The following is a 23,091-nucleotide window of genomic DNA, read 5'->3' as shown; positions in this document are numbered from 1 at the left end:
ATATCAAACTAGACAATGAGTCGTCTCAGTTTACTGCCCCCAGTTAGTCAGTGAGTGAGTGTATTTTTATGCCTAAGCAGGAATGGCCAGCCCCATGCTCTGTTTTCTTCTGAAGTTCCTCCACTTAGAGAATTTCCCTCATTAATCCCTTCACTCGTCTCCATTGCTGTTAGGTCACATCCAACTCTTTATGACCCATGGACCATACTATCCACAGTGGGGTTTTCTTGGCAAAGATACTAGAGTGGTTTGCCACTTCCTTCTCCAGCGGATTAAGACAGAGATTAAGTGACTTGCCCCAGGTCATACAGCTATTAAGTGTCTGAGACCACATTTGAACTCAGATCTTCCTGACCCCAGGCTCAGAGCTCTATCCACTGAGCTACCTAGGTGGAAATCTCCATAGTAGTGGTCTAACAGACATAGTTTCAGAAGAACGTACTGAGTACTTTCAATTCTCATCCTCTCCTTTTACTTGAATACTTATTGTCCCCATCTAAATGGTACAGAAAGGTTCTAAATCTGGCTTTTGATGTATCTAAAGTTTACCTTGACAACTTGACAAAATTCATGTGTTTTCATCTTTTCCAATATATTTTCAGCATGTAAGTGGCAGGTGACATGAAGGACAAAAGAAATATCAGTCATCTCCTGAAGAAAATAGATTTTGCTGATATTAGCTTGGCACCATCCTAATAGACTAAGAAGAATTTGATGGGTAGATAGACTTCAGTCTTAGGATCCAGTCTAATTCTGTACCTAGTATTGAAAAGGCATGGTATAGAAGGAAAGCACTGACCTTGGGCAAGTAACTTCAGAGTAGGTCTCCATTCTATGATTCTCTAATTTCCTCATCTATAAAATTAAAAAAAAATTAGAATAGGAGACTTCTTAAGTCACTTCCAAGTCTGAAATTTTACAATTCTATAATGATCACATTTAAGTTAGATAACTACATTAATGGTATATCCTAATCCCATTCAACACAAACCACCCTGAGGCTTAGGAATACAACCTCTGAGTTTCCGGATACTAATAAAATTATTGTAAAATCAAATGCAACTGAGTATCTAAGGCTAGCCAGTCAAATTGCAAAGTCAATGAATTTTGTCTTCAAGCTCTCCTACTTCTCTTTCTGTACACCTTTCCTACCTTTTGATATCCTGTGCCTATCCTCACCATTTTACTCAGAACTGGCACCATAGACAAGAAAATGTTCTTTATCAGAAGAGCAAGTATGGCAGCCTTTGTCTTTGCTAAGAGACTGAAAGTCTCTCCTTTAAACAGACTGCTAAGTTGAGAGCACTCAGAGTTTAAATCTACAAATGAACAGCCTGAGAGGACAACATAACCAAAGAAGCTGATTTAGTTTTTATAATTATAATTTCCAATGAAGCATGTTCCTGGACATCCATCATCCATCCTACGGGAATTCAGGGCTCATTTGTTGTAGATGGCTTCAAATCACTGCCAGGACTTCAAGGAATATAATCTGTTAATCTAATAATTTTATTCATCTATTTATTGCCCAGTTTAAAGATTATTTTTTCTTTTAGCTAGATTTTCATTTAATTGATTCCCATTTCTCCCATAGTTAGCTCTTTGGAGGACATTTCACCTAATTAGGCAGTTGGAGTTTTGGCTGGGATTCTCTCAACAGAAAGTCTAGTGGCTTTCTAACTACTGAGAAAGCTGATTGCCTTTTCAGATAGAGACTCAATAGTGTAATGCAAAGCATGCAAGAATCAGCAGGAAATCTGGGGTCCTTTATTGGCACTGACATAAACTTAGCCATGTGACCTTAGCCAAGTCATTTCACCAGGCCTTAATTTCTTCATTGATAAAATGGGAGGGGATAGAATGAACAGAACAATATATGTACATGACTGTAATAATGTGAATGGAAACAGCACAAAAATGTTACCAAACTCAGAATATTTGTAATGACTAGTCTTGGTAGAGAGGCTAAGGACTACAGGAACAGAATGATGACACATACAGTGTAAAACATGGTTACTTTGTCTATTGGGTTTAGCTCAAGTTTTTAAGTGAAGAATTAATTAGGGACAGTATTTTGAGAAATTATTCTGATGTTAAAATCTATATAAATTATTAATTTTCAAAATCACTAAATAAAATGAAGGGATGATATACTAAATGATTTCTGAGTTTACATCCAGTTGTCAATTTTATTTTAATCTGTGAGAATCTTTCATTAAAAATCAGTTTCTTCTTTGTGAACAAACATTAAATAAAAACAAGCCCGTGACTCTCTAGCATTACAGGTCAAAAAAACTCAAGGGAATTACTTTGGGGGGGGGGGAAGTAATAGGCATTAAGTGACTTGCCCAGGGTCACAGAGCTAGTAAGTGTCACATGCCTGAGGCCAGATTTGAACTCTGGCCAGGTCCTCCTGACACCAGGCCGGTGCTCTAACACTGTAACACCTAACTGCCCCAAGGAAATTACTTCTAATGGTGCTCTGTTTTTCCTGGGTCAATATCCATATGAAATATGCCATGCAGTCTAACCTGAATTTCTCCTAGTGCTAACTATGCCAAGAAAACTGACTTTTGGATTGTGGAGCTACCTGGATTGCAATCATGGTGCCTAAATTTCTATGGGTCTGGCCTTGCCAACTCAAACCTACCAAGAGCTAGAAGGGACTTCAGAGAGCAGCTAATCCAACCCCTTCAGTTTACAGATAAGGAAACTGAGGCTATTAAGTGATGGTCAACTCAACAATGAGTTTTCAAGGTTTGAATCCTGGATGGTAAGCATATTTAGAATATTACTGATGCCCATTTACTTACAACCAAGTCACATGGCTAAGTTAGTGGCAGTGCCAATAAAAAACCTCAGATTTCCTGATTCTGATTTTTACGTGCTGTGCATTGTGTTATTGAATCTCCCTCTGAAAGGGGAATCCATTTTCTCAATATGTTAGAAAGGCATGTACACTTTCTGTTGGAAGAATCCCAGCCAAAACTCTAACTGCCTAAGACATAAAGGGAAATCTTACTTTTTACCCACTTTCCCTTCATCCTAATCACCTGTCCTTGAGCTAATCACATAGATAGGTGTGAATCAAGGCAATTTATAGAACACTCTTGATAAAAACTTCCCCAATTAGAACCAGACAGTGCTTTGCCCCTCTGCCCAGTTCTTATCTTGAAAGCCATTCCAACTCATTCCAACTCTGACGGTTATAAAGTGCAGGCAGTTTTTCAGATAAGATTCTTACAGGCCAGGTAAGTTATTTAGGTGTATTTCTTGCCTAAGAAAAAGAAGAATATATTAATGTTGGGAGGAAAAACTCGGTCACTTAGAAGATCACCAGCAAAGATTTGACAACCTGATAAGGTCCTGTTTTCCAGAGGCCCTGGCTCCCTGCATCCTTTGGGCCTCTCCCTCCCATGTTTGGCCTGAACTGCAGCTCCTATCCCAACAGCACCCTGCCCTTTACGGCATCCATTGCCCTGATATCTGGGTGCTTCCAATACCCAAATCAAGAACCTAGGCACTTTTGTGGAGGCTCCTTCAATGGCAATATGAGCAGAGAATACAGTTGGGTGCTCATTTTTCGATCAACAAAATAAAGTAAAAACACCAGGAAGCAAATCTTATCTCCAAGCAAAGAATATGTGGAGAGTGAGCTAGATAGATTCCAGAGTTCATTTAAAAATTCCAATAATCAATACATTTGTGGGGTCCTCAGGGCAAGGGACGGTGCTGCCTCTCATGATGACAGCATAGATAACTAACTGTAGGTAGATAACTAACAGTCCTGGTTTCCTTCTCTGAAATGGAAGGAGATTGGACTACCTGTCCTCTAAGGGACTTTTTTTTTTGGCTAGGCAATGGGGTTAAGTGACTTGCCCAGGGTCCCGCAGCTAGTTAAGTGTTACATGTCTGAGGCTGGATTTGAGCTCAGGTCTTTCTGACTTCAGGGCTGGCGCTCTATCCACTGCAACACCTAGCTGCCCCTCTAAGAGACTTTCTACATGATCATCCTATGACTCTAAGCATTTACTAAGAATCTACTAGAAGAGTAGTAATTCCTTATGTTTATATTGTAATTTTTTGAATTTCATAATAACTCCGTGAGTTAAGCAGCACATTTGTTATTGTCCCTTAGCCCTCACTCATCACCTTCTGTAGTGACGGTGCCCAGGATGGAGAGTTTCTTAGACAATCTATGATGCTCACTAAACATGGTGTCTGGCATATAGTAATAATTTAATCAATGCTCTTTGACTAACTTACTGCAGATTTGGTACAGCTCTATTTACCACACAGTGTGCAGCCCCCCAAAGGAGTGGATTGGCAGGTGCTTGAAGCCCAACTCAGCTGTGTTGATCATTGAGGGACCTCGACAACATGAAGCACCACCCACAACCATCCTCAGGAATCTTGTGTATTGATCCTTACCATGTTCAATTTCATAGGGATCATAGAGCTGGAAGGGGCCTCAAAGACCACCTAGATCAACCCCTTCATTTCACAAATTAAGAAACTGAGGCCTAGGCTCAGTAACTTGTCCTCCGGGATGACAGTGCTCTCCGTTCTCCTGTTTGACTGCTCATTCTGTCTCCTTTGCTCTGTCTCTGTCCGAGTCATACTCAAGTTCTGTTCTGGGTCTTCTCTTTTCCCTTTAAACTGTCTCAATTGGTAATCTCACCAGCTTCCATGAGTTCAGTTATCATCTAGTCAGATGACTGCTAGATCTATATATCCAGCTCTAATCTCTCTCTTGAGCTCTGGTCACACATCACCCAATTGCCTTTGTGGACACCTTAAACCAGATGTCCTGTAGGTATCTCAAACTCAACATGCCCAAGACAGAACTCATTATCTTTCCCCCTAAACCTTCCCCCTCTTCCCAAATACCCTTGTATTATCAAGGGTACCACCATCCTCCCAGTCACCCAAATTCACAAGCTTCATGTCATCCCCAATGCCTCACTCACACTCACTCCACATATCTAGTCTCTGGCCAAATCTTGTCATTTCTACCTTCACAAAATCTCTCATATACACCCTATTCCAGCCTGGATCTGACTCAGGCCAATTTCCTGATAATTTAGGTTCAGTATTTGAACAAAATGAGGACTTATTAGCCAAAAAAGAGATTTATTTAGCCATGGCACAAAAAGGATTCTCTACAATGTTATACATAGATGACACCCCTAGTTGACCCAGGTAAGCGAAGCTTCGTTGCCTAAGTTACCCATGGTGATCTACCAGCCAAATGTCTTGAGCTTCTTTGTTCTCAGGCAATAAGGAGATATCAGCGACAGACTGTTTTTATTACTCTGAATTAACCAAGTCTGAAAGAAGGTTTTAAGGAAAAGCTAGCCTGACTTACATGGGAAGGAGAGGGGTTAGCATATTGTTCCTACCATAGATCACTTTCTCTCCAGTCACACAACCATCACCCTAGTACAAGCCTCAACCCCTCTCACTTGAGCTATGATAACAATCTTCAAGTGGGTCACTCCCTGACCTAAGAATCTCCACTCTAATCCACCCTCCCTTCAGCTGCCAAAGCGATTTTCCTAAAGTACAGGTATAACCAGGTCACTCCACTGCTCAAAAAATTCTAGCGGCTCCCTGTTTCCTTTAGGATCAAATATAAACCCCTCTATTTAGCATCTAAGGTCCTTCACAATCTTGTCGCTTGCTACATTTTCAATCTACTTGGACTTCACTTCTATCTGCAAACTATACAATTCACCTATGCTGTCCTACTTGTCACTTATATATTCTATTTCCAGAATGTTCTCCACCCCTTCTGCCACCACCTTCCCAACTTCCCTGGCTTTCTTCAAGATTCACTTAAAATCTCACCTTCTGAAATGGGCCTTTTCTAGTCCTCCCTTCTGCTAGTTCCTTTCCTCTGAGATCACCTCCCATTTTTATTACATACATATATTCCTTGTCTAAATACAGTTATTTACATGATTTCACCACTATAGTAATGGGAGCTCCTTAAAGACCATGTTTTTGTGACTGTGACACGTAACAAATGTTTATTAACTCAATTACAGACTCAACGGCATAGTTAGAGAAAATTAGGTTAACCCATAGATTAGGGCACCCAACAATCACAGTAGTATTCCTGTCATTTCTGTAGAAAGAATCTGAATCATAGAAGCACAGAATTTCATCTTTGAATAAAACCTCAGAATCTGGTCAAACCTAAAAGATGGTCTTCTACCCTTTGCTGAAAGACCTCCAAATAGGCAGCACACTTGACCTCCCAAGGCAGCCCATTCACATTTGGATAGCTCTGTTACAAAGGTTTTCTGGACATGGAGCCCAAATTTGCCCCTTTTCAAGCTTCCACACATCATTCCTGGATCTGCCCTCTGGGGTCAAAATGAATAATCATAATACAACTGTCCCATATGACAATTCTTTACATAGTAGAAGGTAACTCTCAGGTCCCACTTTTAGTCTTTTCTTCTCCAGGCTAAATATCCCCACTTCCTTCAACTTATACTCACGTGACATGGACTCAAAGCCCTTCCCTTTTTGGTGACAATGCTCTAGACATTCCCCAAATTATCACTCTATTTTCTAAACTATGGTGCCCAAAACTGAACCTAATACTCTAGACGTGGTCTGACCAGGGCAGTACGGCAGGACTGATGTTGTTATTGTTGTTCAGTCATTTCAGTCATATCCTACTTTTCATGACCCTGTTTGGTGTTTTGTTGGCAAAATACTGAAGTGGTTTGCCATTTCCTTCTCCAGCTCATTTTATAGATGAGGAAACTGTGGCAAACAGGATAAAATGACTTGCCCAGGGTCACACAGCTAGTAGGTGTGTGAGGCTGGATTTCAATTCAGGTCTTCCTGACTCCAGACCTAATGCCCTATCCACTGTGCCACCTCATGCCCTAATGGCAAGACTATAATCTCCTCATTCAAGAAAGCTGTACCTTTTCTAATATAACCCAAGATTACATTATATTCTTTGATTGTCATCACCACAGCTGACTCACACAGAGCCTGATATAATAAGCCCAAGATCATGCTGAGACCTTATCATCAACAAGAAACCACTCTTCCATTTGTACCTTCTGTGAGATATCCTATACATCAGCAGCAAACATTAACATTCCCATTTTGTGCTTCACTTGATGTTAGTAATGGGAACATTGTTAAATATAGTATTTATCAGGGACACTTGTATGATATTAACATATGCACGAGAGACTCCTTGTTGAGCCTTGAAGATTCTTTTTTTGCTCTAGGGAGTCAAATCTTTTTCTTTTTGTGAATCATCAAACAGTGAACACAATAGGAGCCTACATATTTGCATCTTTAAATTAACTATTTGACAAAAGATATGATATATAATTGAATATCATTGTAAAAATCTGCTATTACTTTTTCATATTTTTATCAGAGATACCATATAAATATGTATGTATGTGTATATATACATATATATACACATATGTGTGTGTATATATACATATATATACATATATACATATATATACATATATATATACATATACATACATATATATATATGATCACCCTCATAAAGATGTTTCTAAAAATTAGACAGACATTATAGGTTCATGGTCAATTACTTTTTTAGGATATTAATATCATACACTATTTTTTTTCCATTCCATTGGTATCTTCCACTTCCTGAAATATCTTGTAAAGTGATCTTTCAAGACTTTCCAAAATTGTATTGCCCCAGCACCAATATCCTTGGTGTATTCTTGATCTGATACAGCTATTCTAGCTTCCTACGTGCTATTTTACATAACATGTATCTCTTTGGAGACTGAGGTGTTAAAGTCCAAATGGAGTTGATCTCTTTGTCATTGATGAATTGAAATAAATCATCATAGAAATGTTGATGGATTTGTTACATGTTACATCTCTGTTTTTTTTCTGTCATTTTCATCTAGAAATGTTCTAGGATTGGTGCTGCTCATTTGGGCCTCATGTCAAGTCTTCTTTAGACTAGATTTTGCTTCTTCTGTTTTCACTCTTTTATAAGATATTGCTAATAGAAATCTTTCACTATCCTCCTTCATAGTGTTTTCTTTTTGACAAGTTTACATCCTCCGTTAGTGTTTTCCTTCACAAGATCAAACGTTGAACAATTAAGGCAGTGTCTGAATTCTTTTGAATTCCTTATGGAAACTACTGTGTATCCATTTAAACTCTTTCAAGAAATGGTGATAAATGATAGCAATATCATTGTCTCCTTTCCATTTTCTACACCTCACCTTCAATACCTAGGTGGAATAGTTCCGGTTTAAGCCTTTGTGATTGTTCACAGTGTGTTTTTCACATCATTATCCTTTTTTCTAATTTGATGCTGATTCTTTTGCCATGGCCAAAGAATTCATCCCTAGTGACTCACCTAATGAACTTTTCAATTCTTAACTAGGTTGGCCTTCAGACAGCAAACTTAGTCTGGACAGAACTATATTCAAAGCATTTCCAACACGGTAGAATTTTCTGGAATTTGCACTGCCCATTTCATAGCATTTGAGAGCCCAGTGTCACTTCCATGCCAGGAGGGGCCATCAGAGTAAGACTTGGTGGAATTCATTATTTTTCAGCATTCCTCATCAGGACTGAATATCTTTACAGTGTTTTGCATCTATTCACCCTTAATATATTATATTTCTAATGTCGCCTCAGTCAGTGTTAAGTCCTTCTGAACAAAGCATTTTTCCAGTCAAGTGGTCTAAAATCTTGGTAGATTTTAGATTATGTGAGAAGCCACCAGTTGGCAGGCTCCATCTTATGAGTAGGAGTTGACTACATGGTGTGATGAGAGTACCACTGGAAAAGTCGATCTCCAAAAGATCTCCTACTTCTCCCTCCTGTGATTAATATTTTAATCTTGCATTCTGGAAGAGAAGACACTGTCCTTAGGTGGGTCATGGCACTAGTCACTTCAGGGGTTGGGAAGGCAATGAAACTAATCTAGACAAGAGTTAAGTTTTGTTATCACCCATACTCCATTTCAAAAGAAGGCCTTAGATTTTGTTCTCATGTTCCCAAAGGGAAAAGTTTTAGGCCCAGAGAAAAAGTATTTCTTAGTATTTCTGGAGAAACCAAAAAGGATGTTTTTAATATATTTCCACAATGTGTACCTGTAAATTGGCCAGCTCCTTGTTAGACAAATAGTAGATAGAAGATAATCTCAGAGAAGGACCAGGAAAAGACTTCTTGCAGAAGATTAAAGTTGAGCTCAGTCTTGAAAGAAGCTAGGAAAACTAGAAGGTAACAGTGAAAGGGATCAGAGCATTCCAGGAATGAGGGGCAGCCAGTACAAAAGCACAGGATGGGAAATAGAATGGCATGTTTGAGAAACAGCAAATAGGCCAGTCTAGCTGATCATAAAGTACATAGAAGAGAGTAAAGTGTACGAACCCTGGAAAGGTAGTCAGGGGCCAGGTAAAGAACAGCTGTGCATGTGAAATGGAGGAGTTTATATCTGAACCAAGAGCTAATAAAGAAACAATGAGCATTGAGCAGGGGCATGACATAGACCTAGGCTTTAGAAAAATCATTTTAGTAGCTACATGGACAGTGGAGTGGAATGGGGTGAGCCTTGAGGAAGAGAGACTAATTAGAGGATAATTGCAATAGTCCAAATGAGAAATAATAACTGAGGGTGGTGGCTGTGTATGTGGAGAGAAGACGACATGTTATAAGTCAGGAACAACCAATTTTGGCAGTGAGCAATTGTGACTTCAGAGAACTGATGATGAAGCATGCCTCTTTCCTCTTAACAAAAAGGAGGTGTGTTCTAGAAGCAGAATAAGGTGTATATATTGTCAGACATGGCCATTTTGTTGATTTGTTTTGCTTAATTCTTTTTTTTTTCCAATGGAGGCTTCCATGGCAAGCATGGGAGTAGAAGAAAGGGGAATCATTGGGAAGTAAACATGATTTTTTAAAAGAACATTAATAGAAAGGAGGCTATCACCTTCATTCAACCCTTCATCACTTGTTATTTGAATGATTTCAGTCACCCTCTAATTAGTTTCCTTCCTCAAGGCTCTCCACCCTTCAGTCCACTGTACATTTTGCTACTAAGGTGATTTTTCTAAAGCATAGGTCTGACTGTGTCATGCCCCTGTTAAATGGTTCAATACCCATTGGTTTCTTATTACCTCCACGGTCAAGTAGGAAGGAAGGGAGGGAGGGAGGGAGGAAGGAAGGAAGGAAGGAAGGAAGGAAGGAAGGAAGGAAGGAAGGAAGGAAGGAGGAAGGAAGGAAGGAAGGAAGGAAGGAAGGGAGGGAGGGAGGGAAGTAGGTTGGTTCTTCTTCAGTTTTGCCCACCATTAGCCTACCATGCTATGGTAGAGGGGAAAAAGTAAAGGCCTGGAGACAGATGGCCTGAGCTGTTAACCCTGCCAGGGAGTCCTGAGTAACCTTCAGTACGTCACTTCACATCTCTCTACTTCAGTGTCTTCATCAGGAAAATGCAAATTCCAAGATTCCTTCTACCCCTAATGTTCTATGATACCCAGAGGTTAAAAATAAGGGCAGAAAGGTTTATTATGGAAGAGCACCATTCCCAAGGGCTCATCGGATCCCTTTAGTCAAGTTACATTCACATTTGAAGTCAGTTTGGATTTCAAAGCCAGCAATGAGGCAAGGGGCAAAAAGCAGGTGAAACACGTGTCCTGATCAGTGGCAAGAAAAGGAATGACAAATTACAGCATTATTTGTCACCGTCTCGAAGCTCGGCAATTTCTTGTCCCTGAAAGAATTAATACAAGAAGGGAAATGGCGCTATTTTTAGAAGCTAGTTGATAAGTGATTTATTTCAAGCAGGAGGAATGTGTCCACTCAGTTTTGGTGCCAAGCAAACAGGACAAAAATATGCCCTCAAACCAACTTTTGAAGACAAATTTATTAGGGCAGAGGGAGCACGAAATCCTGGAAGAGAAACAAGGCCCGACAAGGTAGCCAGAGACTGTGAGGCTACTGTGATAGAGGATGGGAAAGAAGCTCTCTTGGAATGCAGCTGCTGGGGGGAGGAAGCCTGACACCTTTCTGCTTTAGTCTTGCTAACTAGGTGCTGAGCTCAGTTGTTTCTTCTCTTCCCTAAGGGTACAATCGTGAGCACTCTCTACATGTTGGTACCCTATCTAGTAGGCCAACACTATAGATCTTTTGGACAATACATTTGCGGTTTATTTTTAAAGTCCTTTTGCTTTTTGAATAATAATGGTCAGTCAAAAAGCTTGATGAAGCACCTCTTCTGTGCCAGGCTCTGTACTAAATGCTGGGGATACAAAGAAAAGCAAAAAAATAGTCCCTGCCCTCAAGGAGCTCACAGTATAATTACGGTTAGTCAAATCGCTTACATTTGTATCATGCTTTACAGTTTACAAAGCCTGCTCACAGGCGATGCAATGGCAGGAGCTGAGTTCCAATCCTTACTCTGCCATATGATGCTTATGTGTGACCTTGGTAGTCACACAAGTGGCCACTTCTTTGGACCTCACGTTCCCCATCTGTAAGATAAGGGAGTTGGACTAGAAACCTTCTAACATTGCTTCCAGCTCTAGTCTACAATCATTGCACTACTATACCTGTTATCTCATCTACGTGAGACAAATGGGGCAAGTTTTAACATCCTCATTTTATTGTTATTCTTTTTTTTTTTTGGCGAGGCAATTGGGGTCAAGTGACTTGGCCAGGGTCATTCAGCTAGTAAGTGTCAAGTGTCTGAGGCTGGATTTGAACTCAGGTCCTCCTGACTCCAAGGCTGGAACTCTATCCACTTCACCACCTAGCTGCCCCTTAACATCCTCATTTTAGATAGGAGGAAACAGAAACTCAAAGAGGATAACACTGCCTTTGCTACCAGTTATTTGCCCTTCATTTCTGTGTCCTGTGAAACTTAGTGACAAATTTATCCTTCATACTACATGCCTTGGGATTTCAAGGGCCTCCCAAGAATAACCCCCTTCATAAACTCTATTTCAGAAACACCATCTAGGAGTTCAGAGGATAGAGTGAATTAGAGAGCGATAGCTGGAATCGGTGGTTGTTCCATTGTGTCCGACTCTTCATGTCCCAATTTAAAGGGGGGGTTTTGGCAAAGATACGCAAGTGGCTGTCCATTTCCTTCTCCGGCTCATTTTACAGATGAGGAAACTGAGGCAAACACGGTTAAGTGACTTACCCAGGGTCACACAGCTAGTAAGTGTCTGAGGCCAGATATGAACTCAGGAAGAGAAGTCTTCTTGACTCCAGGCCCAGAACTCTTATCTACTGCACCACCTAGAGGCCTTGGTGTCAAGAAGACCCTAGTTCAAATCTTGTCTCATCTACTTAACTAGCTGTGTGATTCTAGCACATCATTTCACTTCTGCCTGCTTCAGTTTCCTCATCTATGAACTAGAAATAATAACAGCATCTAACTCCCAGAGTTGTTGAAAGGATGAAACGAGATATTTATGAAGCATTTTGCAAACCTTAAAGTGCTATATAAATGCTAGCTTTTTTTTCCGTATTTCTGACTACACCATGCATAAAACACCACTATCACCACCGTATATAGGTATAATGACTTTCAAAGTGTTTTCAAATCTCATGATCGTATTTTATCTTCACAATAAAAGCTTCAATGGCTCCTTATTATCTCTATGATAGAGTGCAGACTTCTCATCACAGGGCACATAAGGTCATACCCACACAGTATGGCTTCGACTTACTTTTTACCTGACCCCCTTCACACAGGTTCCATTCCAGTCGAAATGGAACTGTTTATAACAGTTCCACCAACTCAACATGCCGTTTCCTCCCTCAGTCCATTTCTACAAGCCTGTGTTGGAATTCATATACTCTCTCCTCTTGAAAACTGGGATTTTTGAAATATATTGTTTGATATTGGAACTATAAGCGATAGAAATCCAATCTGGAGTCACTTCGGCTAAGTAGTCCTCATGACCATAAGCAATAAGCAATGATAACCTGAATTGTCCTGTTCTGTCTACTATCCTGACTCCTTCTGACCATGTGACAAACACATAAATGATCTTGGCTTCTGATTAGGGGAAGCTCCACACCAACACCCATTTCTGGGTTTCCCGTTAAAGATTCAGACCCTCACCCAACTTCTGGTCCCAATTGGGAAACTCCTCTACCCAACTCTGGTATCAATAAGTGACTTGGGGCATTTCACTACCACATCTAAGTGTGGTTCAGAATGTCACCTCCCACATCTGAAATCGATTATTTGTCCTCAGTCAAGCTCATCTTTAAGGTATAAAACTTTCCTGCTCAGACCCACTCTAAGAATATACTTCCATGGTAAATGATTGCTTCCATTACATGAGTGACCCCGGCCCCGTGTGTGGCCAAATCTCTGTCTGCGTTGTCATATAGTGTGTGTGTGTGTGTGTGTGTGTGTGTGTGTGTGTGTGTGTGTGTGTGCTTTTGGTTTTGCCTGCTTGCTGTGCTATATAGTAATAAAGCTCATGCTTGTACTAGCTTCTCAAGTACCAGTTTTTTTGTAAATCCTCAGACCTGGATCTTTGCTCTAACTCAGGCCAAGAGACCAAATAAAGCACTCTTTATGGTCACCTGTCAGGTACCTTTAAGGCTCAGCTCAGGTACCGCCTCCTCCACGTAGCCTTCTCCAGTCCCTCCCCAACTCTGGGTAGCAATCTCTCCCTCAAATTTCCCTAGAGGTCATTGAATGATTTTCCCCTTTGTCCTATTATTTCATACCTGACACTAGTCACATACCTCCCCAACCCCATCCAAAAGCATGCAGATTCCTTGAAGGCAGAGACTTCTTGAAGGCAGAGTCATTTTTTAAAAAATCTTTTTATCTCCACTACCTAGGCAGAGACTCTTTATCACATATAGCAGGCTTTGCAAAGTTTCCTGCCTCCCACACTTGTATATTTCCTATTATACTAGATTATCCTAAAAATGGGAGGGAGGATCTTAAGAGATCTAACCCCAACAGGCCATGCAGTAGGTCTTAGGCTAGACAATCCCTATTGTATACTTTTCTGGGCTCTCAAGTACACATTGGTGATTTTGGTCACTTTTCTCTCCCATAATGAAGATTTAACTTTTTCTTCCACTGTATTAGAACTCTCAGATGATGACAAAGAAGAGATTACCCCTTGCTGGGCTGCTAATTTGGAATGGTTCTAATAGTGATTAGCTTGTCTGATGATCCTATTAGAAACTGGGTCCATCCAATGAGATAAACTCATGGTGTAATCTTTCTTACAGGAGCCTCGGTTTGAACCAGAACTCTTTCAGAGCAAGATTGTGTGTGAGAAGCCTAACAATAACCTCAGTAAATTCAAAGGTTATATGTAAGTAACTCTCTGCCATTGTCCCTTGTTTGTCCTTGCAACTATTGAGTTGAGATATTTTCTTGAAATGACTTGGTGGTACAGAGTACCAATTTCTACCACATGAAGGGAGTTTGACATTGAAAAGCCTGTCTGCTACTCAGTTTTTTAATTCGCTTAACAATAGCTGTGTTGTGGAAAGAACCTTGAATGTGGAGTCAAAAGATCAGCGTTCTCATCCCAGCTCTGTCACTAGCTAACCCTGTGACCTCAGGCAAGTCACTTAATTTACCTGAGCCCAGTTTCCGCCTCTGTCAAATAGGTATCAAACAGCAGCTCTCATTCGAGTTCACATTTGGGTTCACATTTCATTGGCTCTTTCAGGCTGACAAAGCGTTTTCCTCACAACAACCCTGTAAGGCAGGTAATACAAGTTGTTAGAATACACTTTTGATAGATGAGGAAACTGAGGCTTAGAGAGGTCAAGCGACTTGCCCAGACTTCAGATTCAAAACTAAGTGTTCTGACTCAAAGCCCAATACTCATTCTACTGCACCAATACTGTATCTCTGATATACATTAAAAAAAAATCAACCCACAAATGTAAAATATTATAGTGTTATAATTTAATACTTCAGTAGATCTATGATCTCTTTAGTACCTTCATTTCACTTCAATTCAACAAACATCTCTTTGGTACCTACTGTGTGCAAGGCATTGTGCTTGCAATACAAGGCTGTGTGTCCTGGCCTTCTCGTCTTTATGTCATTCTTGTCTATGTGCTCACATAAGTCCTCCATAGATGAACTGCTCATTGTGCTAGAGGCCATTTTCTGGGTCTTTTGGAATTCTCTGGGTACCAGTGAAGCACCGAGTCAGTTTGTTCATCCCTTGCTTTTGTCGTATGACCAAGGCCAGAGGTGTCAGACTCATAGTCCAAATATAATACAACACAGATAATGTTAATTTGTGGTTTTCTAAGTCAACTTGCAGGCTGCCCAGATCTGTTTCTATTGCATCTTAACACCACTGATGGAGGCATCACGTTTTCTGATCATACATTTCCCGGGTGATATACTTTACGTTAATTCTCACACATAGATCCTAATTGGTAATATGCTACAGCCTAGTCATACCTGCTGTGCATATTTCCATTGTCCTTTGGATTGCCCACAGTTTGGATTCTTTGGAGATTGTGGTGCTCCATGACTCACAGACCCATTCAGCCTTGACCCAAAGGTGAATTTCTGTGTCAGATGACAACTAAGAATTCTTGAAAGCGATGCTTCATTTCTCAAAGGCAGTCCAGCCAGTTCTCTTCCTCCTATTCAATTCTAAGCTCTGTCCAAGCCAGATATACTGATAAACTGACCCAGTGGATGGGACTTCCAACTGCTTATTATATCCTTAGACAATAAGTATTCTTTATCCATTTGGTTTTTCCTGTATCAGTCATTAAACTTATCTCTTTTGAGTGGCCAGGGATCTCAGTGAGCTAGCCCTGTAGTTATTCCAAGTACTGAGGGATTCAGCACTATATCATCCCCAAACAGAAGTCTCTGTAGGACTTCACCTTCAGGAGGGAATTCCTCTTCCATTTGGACTCCATTCAGAACATCATCCATGATTGTAGTAGATGGCTTTGGTGAGCATGCATCTCCTTGTTTTTCTGCCTCATTTCACATTGATATCAGAGATTTGTTGAACAAAGCTATCTCTGTGCTTACATTTATCAAAAAGTCATATGTGATTTTAGCATATTCATAAAAGATACTTCAGATGCATCTTGGTCTACTGAATTCAAATTTGTTTTTTATAAACAGCACTCAGTCAATGTGACATGGTCTTTATTCTCTTCACATTTCAATTTTTTGTTTCACTGTGAAGATGTGGTCTCTCTTAGAAAATCAATTGCAAAAGCCTTCCTGTTCCCTTATCGTATTTTCATCAGAGATACTTTTTGTATCTGTGTAGGTCATAGGATCATTGCTCTGGAGCTAGAAGAGACTACATACACAGGCCCTAGTCCAGCCTGCTCATTTTTGCAGATCAGTTACATAAAGATTTCATACAGATGAGGAAGTAGACATCCTGGTCAGTACTTGCTTATGTCTTGCTTACAATTCTGTAGAAATAAATCTTTTATGGTTTTTTTCCAATCACTTGCAGTCTTCCACTCTCTTTTAGATATACTAAAATTTGATTCCCTTAGCTATTGTGCACAACTACTTCACTCGGCTACAGAGCCTACCTAGGACCTAGGATTTCCCAATTACCTGAAGAATCAAGACCAGCTTGATCTTTCACTCCAGCACACATTGATGAGGCGGGAGAAAAGATGGCAGCAACTCCGTTTATTTTTAGCAAAGCACTTACTTATATAGTAAAATAACAGGAACTCTTTCTCAAGTTACAATGATGTATAACCCATGCTGTGTTCAAGGACAGTGCATGCACAGTCCGTGCACTTACCTACCACCAATCACAAATACACTGTTAATGACTAATGAGTAACTAGGGAAGTTAGAGATGCATAGAATGGAGCACCGAACCAGGCAACTTGCCCATAGATCAGTCACCCGAGAGGGGCCTCCGCCCATCAGTGAGACCTCATGAACAGCCTGTGGCCCTCTACATCCTTACAGATCCCCAACAACTCCCCCTTTTTGTTCTTGTGGGAGACAGAGCATATGAAGCTCAGTCCCAAAGTCCTTTATCTGATTAGCAATGCACCTGAGCAAACACGGTCCAAAACACAGCATGGCCAGCAATAGCAAACATAATGGCAATAAAGAAGATAATAAAGACATAAGCCAATGTCCAAGGTTATCAAAAGGGTTACGGAGTTCATCTAGCCAATCAAGTATATGTTGGGCAGTCTTATCTGGCATCAAATCTTCATCAGCCGCCCTCGCAATATCATCAGCAATTTTATATAAATCATCAATATCCAATGCAACAGTAGAATTCCCAAATAGCCCATTCAGATGTCTACGTATTCTCTGCCACTCCCATTGGGAGTCATTGTATTTAACATTGGTAAGGCAAATGAATTCATACCTATAATCACATTTCAAATGTGTTCTATATTCTAAAATATCCAATTCATCACCTATTTCAATAATGGTTTCCTTCATTCCCTCAAGTATGTGGTAAAATCCCTCATCTATCCTTTTTTGTGCTTGAAAACCCTTTGATACATTGCGAGCTAATTGATTCATAAAATCAGCTTGAACCATTTCATTTCTTGCAATAGATATAGATTGAGATAAAGATACAGAAGCAGTTATAATAGCTATAAGCGATACAATTCCTAATACTACACATGAAATACATCTCTTCTTCCTAACAATTGCTAATTGATTTCTTTGGTCTATTATTCCAAAAATATGATCAGAACATGACTCATACCAATCTTTGAAAATTAAACTTTACTGTAATTGACCCATTCTTTTGAGGTGTAAAATTAAATTCCTTCCCCAATCCTGCAGATGCATTCTCTTGTAAAATAACCTCAGGTATTGTCTCTCCCCATGTAGCCAGTCTTGGCCATGGTGATTTTGTCACAAAAGTCCATCTTGTTGTATTTCCTGTCTCTGCTGCTGTGTTCTGTACCACTGACAATAACGACAAGAGTCACAGCTTGATTACAAGTTCGTGCAGTGCCTTCTTCTTATTCTTTTGACTCCTTCGATTCCTGGCTGGTCTGTGTTTTCTTTTCTGCTTGCCTTGTCCCTTCTGAATGGATAATGTGGACATCCTTCATTCTGACCCAAAGTTCTCCATCACCTGTGAAAATAAGAACAAACCCTTGCCCCCAGGTTAGCACTTGCCCTGGGCCCTGCCAGACACCATCAACGTCTCTCCACATGACTTTCATATTGTGTTTAGGAAAAAGGAATTTGTTTGATTTAGTGGTGTCACTAGTACTGTTGTCATTTCCTGCCAGATATTTCATTGCAGGAGAGAGGTTACAACTGTCGAATTTTAAATAATTTATAGTATAGAGTGCAGTGTTTAATTGATGCCATGGGGATCCCTTAGCTCCCCCTTTTTGTTTTTGGAGCACCATCTTTAATGTACGATTGGCGAGTTCAACTATGGCCTGACCACAAGGATTATAAGGAAGGCCAGTAGTATGACTAATAGAGAACTCAGTACAAAACTTTTTAAAACCCTGTGAAATATATGCAGGACCATTATCAGTCTTTAAGCATTGAGGTGGGCCAGCGAAAGAAAAACAATGAAGCAAATGATTAATAACATAGCGGACAGCCTCACCCGCTTGAGCAGTAGCAAAAATAAAGCCTGAATAAGTATCAATAGAAACATGAACATACTTTTGTCTTCCAAAGGGAGAAGAATGAGTAACATCCATTTGCCATAAGGCATTAGGTGTAAGTCCCTTGGGGTTGTGAAAAGGGGGCTGAAAAGACACACAAGTAGCACAACGCTTAACAATTTCACGTGCTTGTGATTTTGTTATGCCATATAAAGTTCTTAAAGACCTAGCAGATAAATGTAATTGATTATGACTATTCCTTGCTATTTCCACATTCATTGTTAAAGATTTATCAACAAAATCATTACCTTCAAAAATTGGTCCTGGAGCAAGAGTATGGGACCGAACATGCAAAACATAAAATTTTTCTGTCCTATTCTGTATATAATGTTGTATATCATGAAGCAACTGACAGATATTATTACCAGTATTTTTTATTATTGCAGTCTCTAGGTGTTTTAGGATTCCTTTTACATATTTACTATCTGTGATGATATTCATTGGCTCCTTATATTTGTGAAAGGCACAATAGACAGCATATAATTCATTCTGTTGTGTGGAGGTAAAAGGTGTATTAATCACCTGTAATTCCTTTCTTTTAGGGCACCAGATAGAAGCCTTATTCATCTTTGTGGCATCAGTAAAGACATTAATTCCGTATACAGGTTCACCTGATGTATGTGTGGGTTGTATCCAAGGCCAATTCTCAAAGATTACATGATATTTAAGGGGTTTTCCATACACAAGCTTCAAATTGATATTCACTTGCCAGTTGGGCATTGTTTGTATTGCCATTTCAATTATTTGTTGAGAAAATGGAAGGTATATGACTTCCGGATGCGTGCCACATAATTTTAAACATCTGTTATCAATTTTATGTATTAAGTCCCCTATCAGGACCATATAATTACTTAAAGTGTTTTTTGACTGAGATGGTAAATATACCCATTCTAAAAGCCTTTGTTTCTGATGTATTACTGCTGTTGGAGAATTTGGGGTGTTAAATATAGAAGCTTCCACCTTTCATGCCTATCAATCCTGTTTGTGTGTGCTCCAACTACTTGTTCCTGAATATACAACAATGTTTGCTTTGCCTCAGGGGTCAGTATCCGGGGTGAATCTAATTGAGGATCACCTTTAAGGCAATCATACAAGGGTATCAATTTATAATTTGGAATGCCAACCTGTGACCGAAGCCACTGTATATCTCCTATAATTTTCTGAAAATCATTAAGTGTTTTCAATTTTTGTAGGTCTGTTGTTGGTGGATGTAAAACTATTTTCTCTTGAAGTATTTGATGGCCTAAATATTGAAATGGTGGATGTTTTTGAATCTTTTCTGGGGCTATTTGAAGCCCATGACTTTGCAACAATTCTTGTGTTTTTTGTAAAATTTCTTCTAACACTTCAGGATTAGGATGAGCACATAAAATGTCATCCATGTAATGTATCATTTTTAGCTTTTTGTAATGGAATAGTAAAAAAGCAATCTTTTAAATCAATAACTATCAAAGGCTGGGAAGTCATAAAGCATCGTTAATTTTCCTGACTACTTTGCAATAATAAAAACAGATGAATTTTAAGGAACCCAAACAAGTTCATTAGATTTCGTTTTGTATTTTGTCAGTTTTATGGATAGAAAAAGCACAAACAGCAGGAGAAATAACAGCTCTCAGTAAATGTAAAATATCACCCACAAATTAAGGGGAAATGAATTGAGTTTTAGCTATCTGTTATCCTAGTAGTTTAAATTCATCTTAAAATAATTGATTAGTGGTGATTTATTAGACAAGCTAAAAGTAATTAATATCTAAAAATTGTATGAAACTTATTAAAAATTATCAAGGAATCTTGATTAATTTGTAACATTTTGGTGGTATGCTTGTAGACTGTAGAACAATATACCTAAAGTAAGCAAAGGGTGATACCTTTTGTACCTTGTCAGGGGTAATTATAAATCTATGAGACTGAAAGGCTTGTTAAAACTTGGGCATTAATAAGGAGAGTTTGGTAGTAGTAGGACAACTGCAAAGTTTATCATCCATATAATAAATTATTTTTGTCTGGGAATATTTCTGACTAACAAGTTTAATAGTGTTATGAACAAAATTTGGCACATGGTAAGAAACATTCCTCCTTAAAGGATCACAATAGGAAAAATGGGAAATACTGATTTAATGAGACAACTATACCCAAATTCAAACTCAAAACAAAATTAATTATAGTTCTAAGAGTCTTTTACCTCAAGCAGTAAGTTTCACTGATTATGGCTTAAAGCCAGATACAGTTAATTATTTTCATAGAAATGCAATAAGCAATAAAGATTTACTAGGTCTCACATATATAAGAAATTTTACTTAACATCCTTTCTTTCCCACATTTAAACTTGTCTTGGTGAGAAAGCCAATTATTAGAAATTATTTATATAAAGTTGCAATTTCTCAGTAAGCTAAATGAATTGTTTAGGAACTCAATAACATAAACAAATTCTTTTCTCAGAGCAGACGACCTTGGCACACAGCTGGTAGGAGCTTTTGGCAAGCTTACAAAGTTAAGGGAATTGCCTTGTGCCCCTCCTTTTCTCTCAGAAGTAATTAAAAATTCTAGGTCTTAACTTTAAAACAGTAACTTCAAATAACTTAGTTAACAATTTGGTAATTTTCCTGAGTGATAGTTAAATTGTTTTAGCTCTAAGCTGTTCTTTAATCATAGGTAAAGACAGAAATACCTGATTTTCTAAATGACAGTTATAAAAAATCATAGAACAAGATTAACCGGACTTGATAAATAATTTAGCTGAATTTACACAGTTATCTCACTACCTTTCAGTTTCTTTTAGTTCACATTTTAATAACATCTAAATTATTAAAAATTGCTTGACATAACACATAAAAGTGTACCAATTTGTAATGAGACTAGATTTTTTAAAACTTGAAACATGCATATTGCTAATGTGAATGAACTAAATTATCTTTAGATTGTGTTCCAATACTTAAAAACTTTTCTTTTTGATCTGAAGAGGAAACTCGTCCTCCTTATCTTCTCCCTCTTTCTCCCCCACCCCAACCTGGCCAGGGTTGGAATTCGAGAGAAAGGAAGAGAATATTTTTCAACATAATCTTTCAATCTTACACCCAAAGCTTTGGCCAGAGCCTTAGAATGCAAAAAAGAAAGAGAATTTTTTCTCCAAAAGTTTCCAAATCTTTTACTCTCAAATCATCTATTCCTGCTATTCATGCAAACAGATTATATTATTCTTTCTATCCATACTTTTCTTTATTCCTGTATGCTTAAACTTTCTTGCCTTTTGTCAAATTATATAACCTAAATAATGAAGTACTTTTTCTCCCATTCTCTCCCCCATCCACCTGCTCCCGGAATGCCTGGTATTAGGGAGGGGGAAGGGGAGAAAGTCACTATCAGCATTTCAGAATCCAGTTGCAGCCCTTGGCTGCCTGGCAGTGAAAGATCAAATAAATTATAAACATTAATCACAGACCATCATTCACACAGACACAGACAAACATAGAACAAAATGACAGGGAGAATCCAAAAGCGAGAAACTTGTCAGAAATTCCCTACACAAATGAAATAATACTATTTTTATTTTATTTTATCTTTTCTTTCCATGGTATTCTAAAACCAGGCAAAATCTTTCTTAAGGTTTTGGTTTTTATAAAAGGCAAAACAATCTGTAGTTGTATAGGGACCTCTCGTAATGCTGCTTGAGTCTATCTAACAGCTCAGGGTATGGAGAGTGTGGAGGGGTTTTGAAGCTTCAGCTAAGTCAGGATATAACCTATAAATCTTAGGTCTGTTCTCTCTCTCAGGAGAGCCTGCTCTACTATTGTTAGGTGAGCACAAAAGAAGAAGTTTGAGTACAGGCAGGGAATTTTCTCTTCTCACCCTGTATGTCAGCTTGCGAGCCCATTTTTATAAGATTATATATAGTGAAAGTGCCCAGGGGAACTGATTTCGGGCCTTTGGTATTATAAAATTCTGTCAATTGTTCCTCCACTATCTTCCATGGTTCTAAATCTAAACTGACTTCCCTTGCAAGCCATGGAGATGTTATATCAATAATGTCTAGAAACTCTCTTATTTTCTTGGGAGTTACCGAGCACCCCTGTTCCTTGATCACTTGATATATTACTCTAACATTTTGTTCCTTATCTGAGAGTTTACTTAGATTTTGCCTCATGGTAAGAAATTCTCTTACCACTCTGTATTCTTCCAATGGGATAAGAGTCGGAGACCTCTTTCTGAGAGGCTGCCTGGCTCCAACAGACCTCAGTGTCTTGATGTGGGTGTCGCATCTTCTTTGTCCAGACGTGTCCCAACTGTTTCATGCAGCTGTCTTACTCTCCGTATCTTCAGTGCAGCTTCACTGCAGCTTCACGGCAGCAGTGCAGCCCCACGTTGGGTGCCAGTTTGTTGTGCACGACTAGTTCACTTGGCTACAGAGCCTACCTAGGACCT

The 23,091-nt window shown here is 39.1% G+C and overlaps 1 protein-coding gene across 3 annotated transcripts in view; it reads left to right on the top strand.

The window, feature by feature from the left end:
• Positions 1–23,091, top strand: part of ATP10B (ATPase phospholipid transporting 10B (putative)) — a 362,023-nt gene that overhangs the window by 244,401 nt on the left and 94,531 nt on the right. For all 3 annotated transcript variants that reach the window (XM_020992355.2, XM_078150541.1, XM_020992354.2), the window contains one exon: positions 14,266–14,351. In XM_020992355.2, the coding sequence (XP_020848014.1) occupies positions 14,266–14,351 (86 nt within the window). The remainder of the gene's footprint in view (positions 1–14,265; positions 14,352–23,091) is intronic.

This window comes from Phascolarctos cinereus, unplaced genomic scaffold (assembly GCF_003287225.1).
Source record: "Phascolarctos cinereus isolate Bilbo 61053 unplaced genomic scaffold, phaCin_HiC Scaffold_2;HRSCAF=192, whole genome shotgun sequence".
Classification (NCBI taxonomy): Eukaryota; Metazoa; Chordata; class Mammalia; order Diprotodontia; family Phascolarctidae; genus Phascolarctos; species Phascolarctos cinereus.
Note: the sequence above shows the minus strand (reverse complement) of the source record. Positions and strands in the feature narration are given on the sequence as shown.